General features: G+C 70.6%; 4 protein-coding genes across 7 annotated transcripts; all 4 read right to left on the bottom strand.

Annotated features, from left to right (window-relative positions):
- Positions 1–359: 359 nt before the first annotated feature.
- Positions 360–3,562, bottom strand: LOC115338788 (WAP four-disulfide core domain protein 3-like). The gene is made up of 9 exons (XM_030007631.1): positions 3,496–3,562; positions 3,133–3,276; positions 2,841–2,987; positions 2,496–2,645; positions 2,256–2,402; positions 2,051–2,170; positions 1,352–1,486; positions 1,120–1,254; positions 360–388 (listed from the first exon to the last, which is right to left on the bottom strand). Exons 1-9 carry the CDS (start codon positions 3,560–3,562, stop codon positions 360–362), a joined length of 1,074 nt encoding a protein of 357 aa, XP_029863491.1.
- Positions 3,563–3,575: 13 nt separating this feature from the next.
- LOC115338789 (WAP four-disulfide core domain protein 3-like) lies at positions 3,576–7,204 on the bottom strand. The gene is made up of 7 exons (XM_030007632.1): positions 7,066–7,204; positions 5,373–5,522; positions 4,918–5,061; positions 4,460–4,609; positions 4,256–4,387; positions 3,904–4,005; positions 3,576–3,709 (listed from the first exon to the last, which is right to left on the bottom strand). Exons 1-7 carry the CDS (start codon positions 7,142–7,144, stop codon positions 3,576–3,578), a joined length of 891 nt encoding a protein of 296 aa, XP_029863492.1. The 5' UTR covers positions 7,145–7,204.
- A 961-nt stretch (positions 7,205–8,165) lies between these two features.
- LOC115339555 (WAP four-disulfide core domain protein 3-like) lies at positions 8,166–11,104 on the bottom strand. Of its 4 annotated transcripts, none has more exons than XM_030009715.1 (5): positions 10,404–10,519; positions 10,107–10,251; positions 9,135–9,293; positions 8,687–8,759; positions 8,166–8,498 (listed from the first exon to the last, which is right to left on the bottom strand). In XM_030009715.1, exons 2-5 carry the CDS (start codon positions 10,180–10,182, stop codon positions 8,177–8,179), a joined length of 630 nt encoding a protein of 209 aa, XP_029865575.1. In that variant the 5' UTR covers positions 10,183–10,251; positions 10,404–10,519; the 3' UTR covers positions 8,166–8,176. The 4 variants fall into 4 exon arrangements, with proteins under 4 accessions (XP_029865575.1, XP_040978538.1, XP_029865576.1 ...); XM_041122604.1 differs by having other exon boundaries at positions 8,381–8,498; positions 8,687–8,830; XM_030009714.1 differs by lacking the exon at positions 8,166–8,498 and adding an exon at positions 10,691–11,104 and having other exon boundaries at positions 8,720–8,830; positions 10,404–10,544.
- A 1,188-nt stretch (positions 11,105–12,292) lies between these two features.
- On the bottom strand, positions 12,293–14,477 carry LOC115339197 (WAP four-disulfide core domain protein 2-like). Its single transcript, XM_030008818.1, has 4 exons — positions 14,272–14,477; positions 13,877–14,011; positions 12,592–12,744; positions 12,293–12,495 (listed from the first exon to the last, which is right to left on the bottom strand). Exons 1-3 carry the CDS (start codon positions 14,357–14,359, stop codon positions 12,593–12,595), a joined length of 375 nt encoding a protein of 124 aa, XP_029864678.1. The 5' UTR covers positions 14,360–14,477; the 3' UTR covers positions 12,293–12,495; position 12,592.
- Between the last annotated feature and the right edge of the window lie 2,134 nt (positions 14,478–16,611).

Genomic DNA, 16,611 nt, shown 5'->3' on the forward strand with positions numbered 1-16,611 from the left:
GTGCTGGGGGCTGCGGCTCACCCGTGGATGCTTGCCAGCCCGAGGGCAGGGAAACGTGCCCGCAGCAGCACGGCTGTCCCCTCCTGCGCCGTGGTGCGTGGCCGGAGGAGCCCAGCCCTCCCCTGGGGCTGTGACACTTCAATACAAGGACGGGTCCGTGGCTGAGCACGTCTGGGTCTTGTCCTTCCTGCCCGTGCGGGCAGGAGCAGGCAGCGCCCGTCCCTCTGGGCCGCCTTCCCTTGCTGGGACTGGGCGACGGGTGCATTCAGCCGCACCGCGTGGCAGCCCCAGGTCTCGCCCCGGCCACCGCCTTGCAGCTCCTGCTGCCTCTGCATGGGGTCCCAGCCCCAGCTCTGCCCTCAAGCTGCCGATGTGACCTGGCCGGGAGCTAAAGCGACATAACAGAGGAGGAACGGCCCCTGCCTTGACGGATGCCCGGGGTGGTGCCCATCCCGCAGCCTGCCCCAGACCCGGGTCTGTGTCTGCATCGCTTCGCCGGCCCCGTGGCACCGAACCCGGCATGGGCTGAGTCCCCTGGCCCCAGCCCTGGCGGGACCATCCCTTCCCCGGCGAGCCCTATACGATGCTGGGGCTGCTCCAGGAGCATGAGGGGCCATCCCAGGGCCCGGTGGGGCCAGCCCAGCGCTGCCGAGACTCGGAGGCAGCTGGAGGCGGCCACGCACACGCTTTATTGCTGGAGGTGGTGGGGAGGGGACAGGCCAGCTGGGGCCTGCGGCCATCCCGTGTTCCCTAACGAAGGCGTCTTCCTGCTGCAGAGGAGCTGCTCTCCTGTCACGGAGCATCTAAAAAGGAGGACGTGCTTTTAGGGAGCCCTGAGGCTGCGGGGGGAGAGGGACCGGCAGCCATGGTTGCAGCTGAGCACGGCCAGCTCTGGTGAGAGCTTCATCCTGCTCCGTGTCCCTTTGGGTCCCCTCATCCCGAAAGTGCATCTCTGCTGGCAGCAGAGCAATGGGGCAGCAGCAGGAACCGGCCCTGCGGTGATGCCAAGCTGGGACCGTGCTGAGGGCTGTGCCCTTCACACAGGTCTAGCTGGCACCCCGCGTGCCCTGGTGCCAGCCCCGGTGCCAGCTGTGGCTCGGCGGCCCTGGGCCCCCTTACCACCAGGCACCCGTGTGCAGACGTGGCCGCAGCCGTTGCTGCAGCACTTGTGGCCCCAGGGACACTCCTCGTCGAGGCTGCACAGGTCCAGGCACGTCCCACGGCCCCTGGGGATGGGGCACGCTGCCTCTCTGCCTGCAAGGCAAGCACCCTGCCGTGGGGCACCCGGCTGCGGGGCACCCATGGCTCCTGGGGCAATGTCTGGATCCTGGCTGGCCGAGCCACATCTCACCTCTGGGGCTGTCCATGCAGATGCGGCCACAGCCAGTGTGGGTGCACCTCTGTCCCCAAGGACACTGCGAGTCGGCCTCACACTCCTCTCTGCACTGCTCGGCACCGTGCTGCGGCACAACCGCGGCATCGCGCTCTGCAGGCAGGAGAGGACAGTGACGTGGCGGCTCTGAGCGGAGGCTGTGTGTGCTCATCACTTGCACAGAAAGAGGAGGAGGCATAGAAAGAAGGACAGGGATAGATTGTGTCCCTGGAGCGGGGAGGGTGCGGGATGTGTGAGCATAGCCGCCTCAACAGCTCCCAGCACGGGGCTCCAGCGCGGTCATGGTGCAGGGTCCTCGCTGGGGAGGGAGGGCCAGGATGCCCCTGCAGGGTCGGTGCCAAGGGGACCCCAGGCTCTGTCCCCGCTGGGCTCAGCCAGGTGGGGGGACGCATTCCTCAGTACAAGGGGCTGACCTTGCAGAGAGGCTGGCGTGCAGACGTGGCCGCAGCCGTTGCTGCAGCACTTGTGGCCCCAGGGACACTCCTCGTCGAAGCTGCACAGGTCCAGGCACGTCCCTGCCTCCCTGGGGATGGGGCACACTCCCACTCTGCCTGCAAGGCAAGCACCCGGCTGGGGGGCACCCGGCTGAGGGCACCGCACCGTGGGGCACCTCGGGGTGGCCCCGCATGTCTCCCGGGGAGCCTGGCTGGCTCTCACCTCCAGGGATGTCCATGCAGACGTGGCCGCAGCCGGTGCTGGTGCACCTCTGTCCCTGGGGACACTGCGAGTCGGCCTCGCACTCCTCCATGCACTGGCCGCCGGCCCTGTCCTGGCTCTCTGCAGGGGCACAGTGACCCGTTGTCACCCGGCCACCCTCGGGGGGCTGGCGGTCACCTCCCCCTAAACTGGCTGCTCCCGCTACCTCTGGGCACAGCCAGGCACTCCCAGCCGCAGCCGGTGTCGCAGCACTTCTCGTCTCGCCGGCAGACGCTGTCATCCAGGCACTGGCTCCCGCGCCTGCGCCGGGGGTCCCAGCACGGCTCTGCCCGGGGGCACTCCCCGGGGTGCTCTGTGGGAGAAGGGGACCCGGGCGAGGACGTGGGGTCCCAGCCCCGCTCGTGTGCCACTGCCCTGTGCCGGTGGCCGGGTTGCCCGCGCTCACCTCGGGCAGGGCGGGTGCAGCGCATGGCGCAGCCGGAGAAGCAGCACTTCTCCTGCCGGGGACAGTCCCTGTCGTAGGCACAGGAGTCCTTCTCCGCGCATGGCTCCAGCGTCTGCCGCGGCTTCACCTTCGGGCACTCGCCGGGTTTGTCTGAGAGGGGCAGGAAGGGGCAGCAGGGGCTGCGGGCACCCACCTTCCCAGAGCCTCGGGGCACCCTGATGGCTGCAGCCCAGGGGTTCCGAGCGCCTGCCCTGCAGCAGCACCATCCCACAACCCGCCCCGCGGGAGGTTTGCCAGCGTGCCCGGTGTCGTGCGGCACCGCTGTTCCGGTGACTGTCTCCTCACCTCGTTCGGGGGCCGAGCACACGTGGCCACATCTGCTGCTGCAGCACTTCTCGGCCCCCGGGCACTGCCAGTCCCCAGTGCAGGCAGTGCCGCATGGGGCCGTGGCGGTCGGTGCCTCCTCGGCCAGGGGGCAGATGCCTGGTTTCTCTGGGGGGCAAGGGGCAGCGGGGCTGGGGGGCGACGGTGGGTGTCCCTCACCCAAACCCGCAGCCCCCCAGAGCTGGGGGGGGGGACCCCTGCCCGCTGCTTCCTTGCCCCTACCCTGCCCGGCGTGGGGCCGAGCGGCTCGCACCTCGGGACGGGGGCATGCAGGCATAGTCGCAGCCGTGCAGGCAGCACTTCTCCTCGCCAGGGCACTCGGCGTCGTGCCAGCACCAGGCTCTGCAGTCGTAACTGGGGAACAGCCCGGCACGGGCTGGGCAGAAGCCAGCCTTCCCTGCAGGGCATGGTGCGGGGTGGCTGCAGTGCCCCAGGATGGCTGCACGGACCCACACCGCAGCCCCGATGCCCCCGTGGGGCACGCAAGCCCCCTTGGCACCGCAGCCCCCTCAGCACCGCAGGTACCACGGCCCCGGGCGCACCAGGCACCACAGCACGGCTCTGCCCTGTGGCAATGCTGCGGCATCTCCTCCCGCAGGAACCATGAGGCTGGCACCAGACCCCTCTGCCGCGGGGCATGGGGGCTGCGGAGAGGAGCCGCCCTTGCCCCCGTTGTTCGCCATATTCAGCCAGCCCCTATGTCCCACCTTGGTGCTCGGCGCTGCACAACCCCGCGCACCGGCCGCCGCAGCACGTCTCCCCGCTGCCGCAGTCTCCGTCATTCCGGCACCTCATCCCCTCCTGCCAGGCTGGCGTGGCCGTGGGGGCCCCTGTGAGGCAGATGGCTTGTGGCTGCATGTAGGGCTGGGGATGCCAACGGGAACCGGGACGCATCCGTCCCCGCCATCAGTCCTGGGCGCCCACCCAGCCCCGCTCCACACTCTCCTGCCCTGGCCCTCACTGGGACAGCAGCTGAGGAGGCAGCGTGGCACCGCGTGGCTCCTGCCCCAGCCGGGGCACTCACCTGCTGCCTCGGTGCGGCACTCAGGGCTGCACCGGTGCTGGCAGCATGTCTCCGGGCGCGGGCAGTTCCCGTCTCCACGGCAGCTCTTCCCCTGGTGCCGCTCTGCAACGCAGGCAGCAGTGGGGCTGGGGCAGCGTCAGCCCTGCACGTGCCGAGGGGTCCCAACTGCGGTGCGGGGCAGCTCAGCACTGGGAACCCGGAGGCAGCCGGGGTGCAGGTCCCCACAGCCCTTCCCTTCTGCTTCACCGGGGTCCCCGTCCCCTTGGCTCCCGGCACTGCTCGGAGGCACAGCCGTGGGTACCAGGGGTGGGCAGAGCTGTCGAAGCTCCGGGGTGGCTCCCACCCACCTCACCTTGGCTGTGTGCGTGGCACTCCCGGCTGCACCGTTGGTGACAGCACACCTGGGGCGGGGGACAGTCCTGGTCCTGGCGGCACCTCCGCTGGTGGTGCGGCTGCGGGGTGGCTGGGGCAGGGCTGGCATCCTCTGATGGGCTGGCATCACCCCTGGTCCCTGAGCCACGGCCCTGCCCACGCTGCCCGTCCTGTCCCGTCTCACCGGCTGGGGCTGCCGGCAGGCACCGGCTGCCACAGCTGCTGTTGCAGCATTTCTGCGCGTCGGGGCAGTCGCTGTCGCCTCGGCACTGCTCCCAGCACAGCCCTGCCGTCCCCGGCTGTGCCGTGGGGCATTTCCCGGGTTTGGGTCGGTCTGGCGGAGCAGAGCGGGTGCGAGGCTTCAGCATCCCCAGCCAGCTGCCCTGCCTGCCCCGGGGCTCCTGGGTCCCTCACCGCGGTCCACACACTCCCGGCGCCCAGCAGTCGCGTCCCAGCGTTGGGTTTCCCTGGCAGCTGCCAGGAGCCGCCGGTGTAGGGGAAGCGGCGTGTGGCCGCCCCAGGAGCCCATGGTGGCGGGGAGGTGGCAAATGTCTACAGCACGGAGGGGCCCCGCGGCCGTGCCGCGGTGAGCTGGGGCTCTCCTGCTGCTGCACTCCCAGCCGGCCCCCGCGGAGGCCTTACCCTGCACCGGCTCCAAGCAGGCAGGACCACAGCCCAGTGGGCAGCACTTCTGCGCTCCCAGGCAGTCCTTGTCCTCCAGGCAGGGGAAGGAGCAGGGGTAAAAGAGCCCCTCGGGGGCTGCCGCCGGGCAGGCGCCGGGTTTCTCTGCAATGCCGAGTGGCGTGGGGCTGAGAGGTGAGGCTGCACCAGTGGTGTCCCGGGGCAGCGCCGGGAAACCTGCCCCTGCCAAACCTCTCTGTCTGACCCCGGCTGGACCCTGCCATGTGCCCCGTCCCGGACCCCTCCACATGCCCCATGCCAGCCTTGGGAGCCGTGGGCAGGAGGCTGCCAGCAGCGCACGAAGAGCTGCTCCATGGCGATGGAGACAGCGCAAGGATGGGGACAGGGATGGAGGAGAAGGGTGCCGGCTGCCCCGGGACAGAGGTGGTGCTGGTGGCCATGCCACGGTGCTGTACCTTCTGCCGGGAGGGTGCAGCGGAGCCGGCACTCCCGGGGGCAGCACTTGTGCCAGCCAGGGCAGCTGGAGTCGTTGGCGCAGAGGGGGGGCTCCAGGCGCAGGCAGCGCATGAAGTCCCGCGGGCACCTCCCCGGCTTCTGGGGCTCCCCTGCGATGGGACGGTGGCATCAGGGCAGCACCAGGCAGCAGAGCTCCTCGTCTTCTGTCCCCAGGGAGCAGGATGTGGGGGTCCCCCCCCACAGGGGACAGGGGACTGAAGCGGGGATTGCAGCCTGGGGGGGCAAGACCTTGGCAGGAGCTCAGCCTCTCGGGGCCCTGGCTTACACGCACTGGCACGGCAGTGCCTGGCTGATGGCAATGCCGGGGCTGCCAGGCAGAGCCTGGGGTGCAGGCAGCCCTGCTGCCATGGCAGGAGAGGGACTGGTTGGAGCAGGGCTGGAGACTCCCCTGCGACACGGCCCCGGGGCTGCCGTACCCCCACACTGAGACCTGCACGGCACAGCGTGGTACGGCACGGGGCTGTGTGTGCCCTCACAAGGCAGCGAGTGCCACAAGGAGCGTTGCTGGCCCTGCCAGGGAGAAGCCAGCACTGAGCCAGCACCGGCTGGTGGTCAGGATCCATCCCTGAGCATCCTGCTGCCCTGTACATCCTCACTGCAAGTGGCATGCTCCTCGCTGCTGCCGCCTCCTCCTCCTCTTCTTCCTCCTCCTCCTCCTCCTGGCACCCTGTGCTCATCTCGGCCACACTGGGAAAATCGGGACAGCCCTGCCTTTGGCACAGGCGTGGGCGAGCTCCAGCTGGCACCTGTGCCTGACTCCTGCCCACAAGCCGGGAGATTCCGCGGGAGCAGCAGTTTCTGCAAACACCCCTTGCCGGCTCCGGGCAGGGCTGCGCTGTTTGGGCTGCAAACAGAGACGCTGCCGGGAGGTTTCAGTCCAAACAGCAGCTGTTTGGTTAAAACAAAGAAGGAACCCGGACGTTGTCTTGGGGCCGGCAGAGCAGTACTGCACCTGGGCACAACCGCCCCCGGCATCGCCCCCACGGCAGGGGGGGCCCGGCACTGGGGGTCTGTGCCCAGGAAGCGGCACCCACAGCCCGGGGCCCCTCCGCCAGGGTTTGGGTCGGTCCCTGTGGCCGGGGGCTGCATGGAAGGGTGGGGAAGGGATGGGAGGTGTGAGGAGCAGAGCCCGGACACTGCAGGGACGCAGGTGCGGGGGTCCGTGCAGCCCCGTCCCCCTGCCCAGCCCCTGCCAGCACCCTCCTTGCTCCCGCCTTCGCCATGCAGCCACCGCTCTGCCCAGAGACCCCTCCTCAGCGCCGGGCCAGGCGCTGGGGTCCGCGGGCACAGATGTGCCAAATCCAGGTCTGCCAGCGTCGGTGTGGGGCTGCCCAGCGAGGCCGGGAGGGTCCCTGCCGCACCCCTGGGTGCTGACAGCTGCTGTGCACGCAGGGTGCAGGGGATGCAGATGGGGATGCAGGGTATGCACACATGCCCATGCAGCCCAGGGTGGGAGCGGGGTCCCCGAGGCAGCGGGGCTGCGGCGCAGGCACTGCAGCTGGCGAGGACATGGTGCCCACCAGCATGTGCCAGGCAGGGACAGAGGGGACGTGGCAGGGGGGCCGGGGTGCAAGGAGCTGGCCCCAGGATACCTGTGCCTGGCAGCTGCCGGCTTTGCTTGCTGGTACTCACCACCTTTCTCCTCCGGTGCAGTGCCCGGCTCTGCCCTGAGGATGAGGAGCCCAAGGAGGAGGAAAACCCCCGGCCTCATGGTGCTGCCGGGGATGTCACGCGTGTCCGAAGCTGAGCCGGGGCCAGGTTTAAAGTCTCCGGCGGCGGTGCCCAGGCAGCTGAAGCCGGGGCTGCCAGCCGTGGCATGCTGGCCATGCCACAGGCAGGAGGGGCAGGAGGAGGGGCAGTTCCCAGAACCCGCTGGTGCCCCGCCAGCCATCCCGCTTATCTCTGGCCAAGCCGCACTTTCGGGTCAGGGCAACCCACGGGGCCGGGGAGGGCAGCTGGGGTCAGGCAGCTGCTGTCCCCTGCAGCGCACAGCCCCGTCCCCGCCGCAGCCGGCTGCGACCCCCTTCCCGGGTTTCCCTCCAGCCCCGCTTGCCCCTCGCCTCCCTGGGGTGGGGGCCGCGGACAGACCCCATGGCTTGGTCCCGGTGCTGCAGCGGGAGCAGCCAAAGGGGCTCTGCCGGCTCTGCCACCACGGTGTCTCCCCGCAGCCATGGCTTGGCTTAGCCAGGCATAGTCTCCGTGCACGGGGCTGCTCAGGGTCCGGCACCACGCGGTGGGAGAGGTGTCCTGGGCCAGCTCGGTGTCCCAGCACGGTGATGGGGCTGGGCTGGGACCGGGGAGTGAGCAGGTCCTGCCGTGGTCCCCTGGCACATGGGTGCTGCTCCCTGCCCCCTTCCCTGTCCCAGTGCTTCATCTACCCCGACCCGTGACTGCTTTTCCAACCAGGTTTTCACACTTTGGGATGCAAATGAGCCCTTCCTCGGCGCAAGGAATCCGAGGGAACTGGTTTCTGCACTCCAGTCCCTGACTGCTGAGGGGACGTCGGAGCGGCCCCCGCACCTGGTGGGACGGTCACCACGGGGCTGGAGGGCACCCGCATGGAAAAGGGAACCTCTCCCTGCCCCAGGGCAGCGCCAGCCTGCAGGGGCAGCTGCTGGGTGCCTGCCTGCACCTCCCCTGCCTGTGCGCAGCCCAGGGCTGCCTGTGCTTCCCGGGAACCTGCAGCAGAGCACAGGGATGGCGATCCAGACCAGAAAGCGGCCATGTGCCGGTTTATTCTGTTTCAGTGCTGTGAAGGAGATGGAGCTGACAGGGGTTCAGCCTTGGCCTGGCGTGGGGCGGTGCGGGGGGTGCGCAGCCCTTGGTGGCATGGCTGGGAGGGGCTGGGGGCGTCGGGGACCTGGCCAGGGCCCATCAGAGCAATGCCGGTGCCATCTTGCCAGCGGTGCAGAGGGTCCGGCGCAGGGACGGGCACGGGGGTGGCAGGCACTGCTGGCAGCAGCACCTCTTTGCTCACCCACAGGGGTGCGATGGCAGCGGGGTGAGGAGTGGCCCCAAAACAGCAGCTCCTGGTGTAACCCTTCCCGGCTGGGGCTAGGCTGTGCCTGGAAGAGACAGATGAGGTGGTCAGTGCAGGATGGGTGCTCCCGCCCTGAGGGATGGGGGCCCTGGCATGCCCCCACCCCGGGCACCCCTCAGTCCCCTCCAGGCTGGACCTGCTGCAGGGGCGAGACCTGCGCAGTGCCCCAGGCTGCTGGGACCCAGGAGGTGGCAGGCTGGGGAGGGGGCTTACCCCGCAGCGGGGGGACGCACGCCCGGCCGCAGCCCCGCAGGCAGCACTTCTGGCCGGGGGGGCATTCCTTGTCCTGCAGGCACAGGAGGAGGCACTCGGCCGCCCGGTCACCGTCAGCCACGGGGGGACAGAGCCCGGGCCGCGCTGGCACACGCCGAGAGAAGGAGGGGTGAGGGTCTCACCTCCTGTGGGCAGGGCACCCCTCCGGGGTAGGGGAGCTGCCCTGCCTGCAGGGGGTGAGCCCCTCGCCCAGCTCCTGCCCCATGGGGACAGCAGCTGGGTGTCCGTACTCCCATTGCCCTCTCGGAGGGTCGCGGGAAAGGGGCAGCCCCGAGGGAGGGTGGGTACAGCCAAAGGGGTGCCGGCCCTGGCCTGGAGGGCTCAGCCTGGGACAGGGCAGGGAGGGGACGCGGGGGGTCTCAGCCCCACAGGGCGCCGGTGGCTTTACCCTCGGTGGGCGGTTTGCAGACGTGGCCGCAGCCGGTGGTGCAGCACTTGGCGGCGCCGGGGCAATCGCCGTCGGTGTCACAGAGCTCCAGGCAGGGTCCCAGGGAGCCCCGCAGCACCACGGGGCACGCGCCGGGCTTGGCTGCGGCACGGCGGGACCCTGGTGACAAAGGGGACCACTGCTGTGCCGGGATCCTGCTTCCCCCAGCCTCGCTCCTGGCACAGCCTCCGCCTCCATCCTGCCCCCGTCTTACCCTCATCCTGCCCCCCACCCTGTCCCCACCCTGTCCCCCATCCTCCCTCCCAGAGCCCCATGCTGCCCTCAGCCGCTCACCTCACACCCACACCAGTCTGACCCAGTGAGACCAGTCACAGGTCAATATGGGATGACAGCTGGAGCAGTGAGGGACAACCCTGGCTGCAGTCCTCGCCAGCACCCAGCCCCAATGGGTTGCAGGAGGGGGGTGTCAGGAAGGGGATACTGGAGGGGGGTGCAGGATGGGGTGCAGCCCCGTGCCTGCCCGGGGCCATCACCCACCCGTCACGGAGGAGCTGGGCGCAGGGATCCCTTCCCGCAGCGCCCCGAGGGCCTGCTCCTGCCCAGGGGCTCACGAGGGCCAGGGCTGTGCCCGGGGTGGGTGTGCGGCACTGGGAGCCGCAGCCGGCGGCACACGCTGCCCGGGGCCTGGACGGCTGCCACCGGCTGCACACTCGGCCAGGCATGGCCGCTGGGGCTTCTCCGGCAGCACGGCAGGGCACACGCCGGGCTTCGCAGGGGAGGAAGAGCCGTGCTACCACCAGTGCGGCTGCGGGCTGGCCGTGGGGTGGCCGCAGGGCGGCCATGGGGCAGCCGTGGGCAGTGATGGGGGAGCACACGCTTGGGAGGGGGGATGCGGGTCTGGCGAGCCCCAGCCCCCGGGGGAGCGGAACCTGCGGGCACCCAGCCCCAGAAGGAGGGATGGCGGGGCTGTACCTGTGTCCGGGGGGGGCACAGGCCAGCCCGCAGCCGGAGAAGCAGCACTTGCGGTCCCCGGGGCAGTCCCGGTCATCGGCACAGCGGTTGGGGCAGGCAGCGGTGCTCCTCTGGGCGCGCTTCCGCGGGCAGAGGCCGGGTTTGGCTGGAGAAGAGGGGAGCCTTGGGGCTCGGCGTGCAGCCCGCCTGGCCCCACAGCGCCCGTGGCTTTCCCACGGAGCGATGGGGGGCTGTGGACCCGGGGGGGCTGTCCCCTGGCATCCTCAGCCCAGCGTGGGGACACGCAGGCCGCCTTACCTGGCTCGGCGTGCACGCAGCGGGCGCAGCAGCCGCGGGTGCAGCACTTCTCCCCGGGGCTGCACGCGGTGTCGTTGTGGCAGCTCATCCCACACCTCGCCGCGCTGGCACTGCCGGCGCGGGGGCAGTAGCCGGGGCTCTCTGCAGAGGGAGATGCTCCGTGCGGCCACGTGCCCAGGGAGTGGGGTTCACACCAAAGGCACCCGACGCAGGCACCGGCCCCCCGCGCGCATCCCACCCATCGCCCGGTCCCGGCACTGGTATCTCTCGGGGGGACCCGGCGGTACCTGTGGTGGGGAGGAGGCAGGTCCTGACCTGCCCGCTCTGGCAGCACTTCTCGGCACCGGGGCAGCCGTGGTCGGAGAGGCAGTACAGCCTGGGGGGGCGTGGGGCTCCGCTCCCCCCCGCCGGGCACTCGCCTGCTTTGCCGGGGACGGGCAGGATGGCGGGGGGCCAGCGTCTCCGCGGGGCCCGGCGCGGTGCTGGGGTGACCGCGGGGGCAGTGCTCCGGTACCCAGGACGGTGCTGCTGGGCCAGGGTGGGCGGCAGCTCCGCCAACAGTGCCAGGAGTGCCAGGAGAAGGGCGCGCTCGCCTGGCATCGTGCTGCTGTCGGGGAGCCGTGCTGCTGGGCCCGCTGGCTGGGATTTAAACCCTGCTGGGGTGGGGGCCGGCCGAACCGAGCTGCTCCTTCCCACGGCAGCACTGTGTCGGGACCGTGGGAGCGCTGCGCGCGAACAATCCAGCTCGGGGGAGACTCCCGGGGCAGCGCTGGGCTCGCGGCCCGTGGCTGACGCATCCTCCACAGCACGGCCTTTCCAGGTCACCGGTGACCCGCGAGCAGCCGGGACGGGGGGACGGGCAGCGCTCCCAGAGCCCCAGAGCCTGCGCTCCCCACTGGCGAGCAGGGATGGGACACAGAGGAGCGGTGTCCTGTCCCCGGTCTTCAATGTCCACCCGGTCCTGCCTGGGGAGCATCGCTGGTTGCCTCCCAGAACAGGCGGAGCGGGGAGAGCTGCTGCGGGGAGCCGTGGTGCTGAGCTGGGGTGCACCAGCTTGCGCCCACACCGCAGGGAGAGGGGGAACCGGCACCAGGCACGGGGCTGTGTACTGTCCCCTGCCAAAGGCGGGGGCTCTGGGGGTGCCAGGCCCTCGAAGGCAGGTGGGCCTGCTTGCTCTGGTTTTGGGGACTGGGAGCAGGAGCAGGGTGGACGCAGGAGGGCCAGGGTGCCAGGAGCCCTGCGAGGAGCAGGAGGTGCCAGGGAGAGCGAGGCAGGAGCAGGAGTGGGGGGGGCCCAGCTCTGAGCAGGCAGGGGAGGGAGGGGGCAGGGGTCTGTGGGCTTCACTGCCCACGGCTCCTTCAGGCTTCTGCCACGGGTGACGTGCCACTGCCGGGCCAGGATCGTGTGGGGCAGGAGAGGGTTTGGGTGATGCTCGTGTAATGGCACACACTGGCAGCTTCCCTGTCCCCCGGCCATTGCAGAGCAGAGAGCAGCTCCGCTCCAATGGGACGTGGACATGGCTGCACCTCGATGGCCCCGCTCTGAGCGTGGCTGCGCAAAGGCGGAGGAGCCAGCATGCCCGGGCAGCCCGGGCTGTGGGGCCGTGGGGCTGTGGGGCCACAGGGCAGCCCAAGCCATGGGGCTGTGGGACAGCCTGGGCCATGGGGCCGTGGGGCAGCCCTGGGCAGGGGCACAGGCTGGGGACCCTTGGAGACACGGTGCAGCCAGTCGGCGCTGGCGCTTGTCATGTGGAGCCCTTCTAGGCGGCCTCGGCACCAGCATCGGCGCCCAGCAGCAGCTGTGGTGGGCAGGATGCGGCCGGGAGCAGGCAGAGCGGCTTCCCAGCCGGGAACGCGTTCGGACAGAGAGGCGGCCACGGGCATGGCAGGGAGAAGCTGCTTTATTGGTGAGAGTGCAGGGGGCTGCGGCGCGCCCCGAGCAGGGGACCCCGGGGAGGAAGCTGAGGCTGAAGGCTCTGAGCCGGGACCGCGGCCGGGCCGGCGGGGATGGCGCGGGGGCCGGTGCTTGGGCATGCGGGACTCGTGTCGGGCAGCAGCTTCCCTGCGGCCAGGCTGGCAAGAGACGGCTGTGCCTGCAAAGGGAGGAGAGGGCCGTGAGCGGGACGGGCGTGCGAGTGCCGTGCCGCGGGTCCTGTGGGATCCCTGGGGTTGGCGGGTGCCCAGCTGACCTCAGTGGAGGGGTGTCACGCAGGAGACCTTGCCGCAGCCGTTCCTGCAGCACTTCTGGCTCCCAGAGCAGTTGGAGTCCGTCTTGCACTGGTTTGTGCAGACGCCCAGCATGGGAATCCCCGGACTGACGGGTGGGCAGGTGCCAGGCTTCTCTGCAAAGACAAAGGGACACGGCCTGAGACCTGCTGGCCCTGGCACGAGGGCAGGGCCAACTCTGCAGCTCCCGGAGCTGCGGGCATGGCCCTGGCCCCTGGCTGCCGCGGAGGATGGACCCCCGTGCCGGCCAGTGGCTTCCCCACCCCACGGCTCTGCCTGTTGGCGCTCCTGCCAGTTTGACCTGATGGGAACACGTCAGGGAGGCCACGTGGCGTGGTGGTCCTCCACGGTCCCTGTGCTCAGCTTCCCGCTCAGGGGTGCGTGGCCGGCACAGGACACGCAGCCGCAGCACGCGGCCCTGACGGCGGTCTTGTACCCGCTTTTCCCCACAGCCGCCGTGGACAGTCCCGGCCGTGCGCCCATGGTGCCTGGGCTCAGCCTGGGCCCCGGCGGGAGGTATGTGCCCCTCAGACAGCCTGTGCCTCGGCTGCATGGGGCCCCTGCCCTGCTGTCCCGCTGCATGCCGCTGCCTGCCACCGGTACTGGGCTCCCAGCTCTGTACCACGCTGTCCTCCACTGCGGCACAGCCAGGCCAGCCCTATCCTTGCAGGCAGCCATGGAGGTACCAGTGCCCCCGGTTCACATCCACGTGTTTGCAGCTGGAGATCCCAATTCCCGCGCCCGTCTAGCGGGACTGCTCTCCGGCAGGACTGGCGCAGTGAGCGTACTCAGCCGGGTGGCTGTGGGGCCACATCCAGTGGCGGGGCCGGGGACGACGCCATTGGCAGACTCTTCCCAGGCACGGGGTCGGGAGGCAGGACAGTGCCCACGTCCCGGGCTGGCGGCCGCCCACGAGGCTGAGCGGGCAGCGAGGGCTGCGAGGAGGACCGGCACGGGCCCCCGCCCTCTGCACCGGCCCCGGCATCGTTCGGAGGGCGTCTGCTCAACCCCCGTGTCGCTGGAGGGAGGAAGGGGTGAGCAGAGCCCTGCGGGAGCACACCCCGACCCTGCCGGGATCCCCGCGCAGCCCCCGATAACCGCGCTGCAGCCAGACGCGCAAAGGGCGCCCAGGCCCACGGCCGCTACCGCGTCCCGGAGCACCGTTGCCACCGGCTGGGACGGGCTGTCGGCTCGCGGCAGCGGGGCCGGCTCCGGGCATCAGGGGCCGGGAGCAAGAGGGAGCGTTACCGTCGGGCTTCTGGCAGGCCTTGCCGCAGACTGCCGGGCAGCACTTGAGGGTGCTCTCGCAGTCGCCATCGGACTGGCACCCCACCGTGCAGTTCACCGCTTCCGTCGCCGGGTCCGGGCACACGCCGGCTTTTGCTGCAAGGCAAAGGTGGAGGGCGTGGGTGGGCGCCGGGTCTGCCGGACCCACGGCGGGGCGAGGGCCGCTATCCCGAGGCGGGAGATGCTGCCGCCAGCCCCAGGGCTGGGTCGAGGGATGGCTGCTGAGCCCGGCCGCCGGCTGGCTCTCGGCCGCGACCCCCGCCCCAGCAGACCCCTGGGCTGGGAACGATGCCGGCTGGTTGCCCGGGGCGTGCCGTGCCGAGCCGTGCCGAGCCGAGCCGTGCGCTCATACTCACTGGTGACATTCTGGGCGGATGCTGGAGGCGGCTCTGCCCAGAGAGCCAGGAGCCCCGCCAGGACGAGCACGCTGCGGGCCTTGGGCATGGTGCGGGAGCCGGCGCTGCGCCTGCGGGGCTGCCCGGCCGGCCTTTAAGCTCCTCTCCAGGTGGGGCCGGCGGGCGGCAGGGCTCGGCCTTCCGGGTGGTTCCCAAGGGCCGGGCAGGGCCAGGCTCCCCCTTCGCGCTTGCACAACCCGAGTATCAGGTATCTGCCGCTGCTGGCTGCCGACCAGGAAGGGGGAGCCTCGAGGAGACCGGGCGGCCACGCCGAAAACTTGCCTGGCAGGAACGGCAGCCAACCGCCGCCAGCCGCGGCCCCCGTGTGCCGCACGCTGCACCCCGTCCGGCCCCAGCCGCCGAGCCGGCCGGGGCGCGGGTCGGTCGTGGCCCCGTGTGGGGCTCGGCCACCGGAGGCCGCGGGGACGCAGCCGGGGTACCGCCGGCGGGGAGCATGGCGGGCGCGGGTGCGCCAGGGACATGGTGCGATCCGTCCCCGCCACCGTGGTCACGAGCTGGAGCGGAGCCCCCGGCCGGGGCAGCTGATGCCCAGAGGCCGGGACGAGCCGGCGGCACAGACGGGGGCTGCGGCTCGGCTGCTGCTGCCGCTCGCCCGGCTCCTGCTTCGGCCACTTGTTCTCCTCCAGCTTTCGCTCCTCGACTGAAGGGCCCTCCAGGCTGCCTGCGCCTCTGGGCATGCGCCCGCCCCGGGGTTCCCCCACGCCACAGGAGCTCCTTCTGCCCAGCCGCAGCCTTGTCCCATGGCCCCCGCCATCCTTGCAGACTCCAACAGCCCCAGGGATGCAGCCCGGACTGTCCGGCAACACCGGTTGGGCAAGTGGCTGGTGGGGTGCGAGCCACCGGCGCGCTCTGGCTGCACGCCTTGTTCTCCGGGGCACGGCAGGGCCGGTGGCCATAGGACCCCAGACCCCCTCGGCCTGGCGGCTGTCCGGGATACCCCTCCCATGGCACATGCGCAGCCCTCCGGCGGGCCAGGATGCTTCGCGGCGCCTGGCAGCGTTGAGCCGGAGTTTGTTTGGATAGGCCCAGCTAGCCAAGCAGCCCAGATCACCCGGCGTGGCTGTCCCGCTCTCATCAGTGTTTGCCACTCTGCCAGTTCCCATCTCCTCCGCAGGGGCTACCAGTGGTGGCTTTAATTCCTCCAGGGCTGCTGATGGAAGGGCAGTAGCTCAGCACTACACCGGGGGGCCCCAAGGACCCCGGCCCCTTTGGCGTGGCTCCTGGTTTCGGCTCAACGCCTTGGGTTGTTTGGCTGCCATCACAACGCGGGTCCCTCCGTGCAGTGCCGGTGCTGCCTGGCTGGGGGGTACGGGCTGGACCCCTCTGCTGGGAGGCAATCTCAGAGCATCCTGGCTCCCTGGGCCCCATCCTGGGTACGGTCACAGGCTGAGCCTCTCCTGCACGGGGAGGAGGGTGAGACCTATCCCATCTCCGGTGATGTGCCCTCATCACTGGCAGAGGCTCCAGAGGCAGCCCCAGCTCTGGGCTGGAGCATCCCGCAGCCCCGCGTGGGCCAGGGATGTGTGGGGCTGGGGACGCGGTCCCTGCCCTGAGTCACGAGCCGGTGTCCGCTCTGCCGATGTCCGTCTCCAGGTAATTTAACCCCACAGTCAACAATGCGGCACGGAGCGGAGTGGCAGTAAATCAGTAACTGTTTGCCTTTGCCTGCAGTCCCCTCCCTGCCGCGGGTGTTTATGCAGGAACAGGAGCCGGCGCGGACAGCCCAGCCGCCACTCTGTGCTTCACCGCCATGGGCAGCGGGAGCTGACGCGTGGGGACAGGGGAAAGGCCTGGGGCAGTGGGGAGAGCAGCAGGGCAGTCCTTGCCTCTGCACCCTCTGGGCTGGGGTGCTCGGTGGCTGGGTGCCAGGGAGGCTGCCAGGACCTGGTGATGCTCAGGCTGGCTGGGATGCTCCCGCTCTGCCCGTGTGGGGACAGCGCCTTGGGGAACTGGGCTGGGCTGGTGTTTCTAGCCTGAGGCTGACGCTGGGACTCACTGAATAAAGGCGGCACTGAATAAAGGTGTTGCAGCCTGGTAGCCCTTGTGCTAGGGCTGGGGCACTGTGCTCCGCCAGCCAGGGTGGGATGGGGTGGTAACGTGGCCACTGCAAGAGTGAGTGTTGGCTGGGCGGTGTGAGCGCTGCCCTCCAGGATGGAGGTGAGGAACCCGCACCGTCCCTGCCTGTGCTGCGCACCCAGAGCCCACCCAGACCCAGCAGCAGCTTTCCTGGAGCAGCAGCACTGCTGCCAGTCCGACGCTGCCCACCCAGCGGCACCGTCC

The sequence above is a fragment of the Aquila chrysaetos genome, chromosome 3 (genome assembly GCF_900496995.4).
Source record: "Aquila chrysaetos chrysaetos chromosome 3, bAquChr1.4, whole genome shotgun sequence".
In the NCBI taxonomy this organism is placed as follows: domain Eukaryota; kingdom Metazoa; phylum Chordata; class Aves; order Accipitriformes; family Accipitridae; genus Aquila; species Aquila chrysaetos.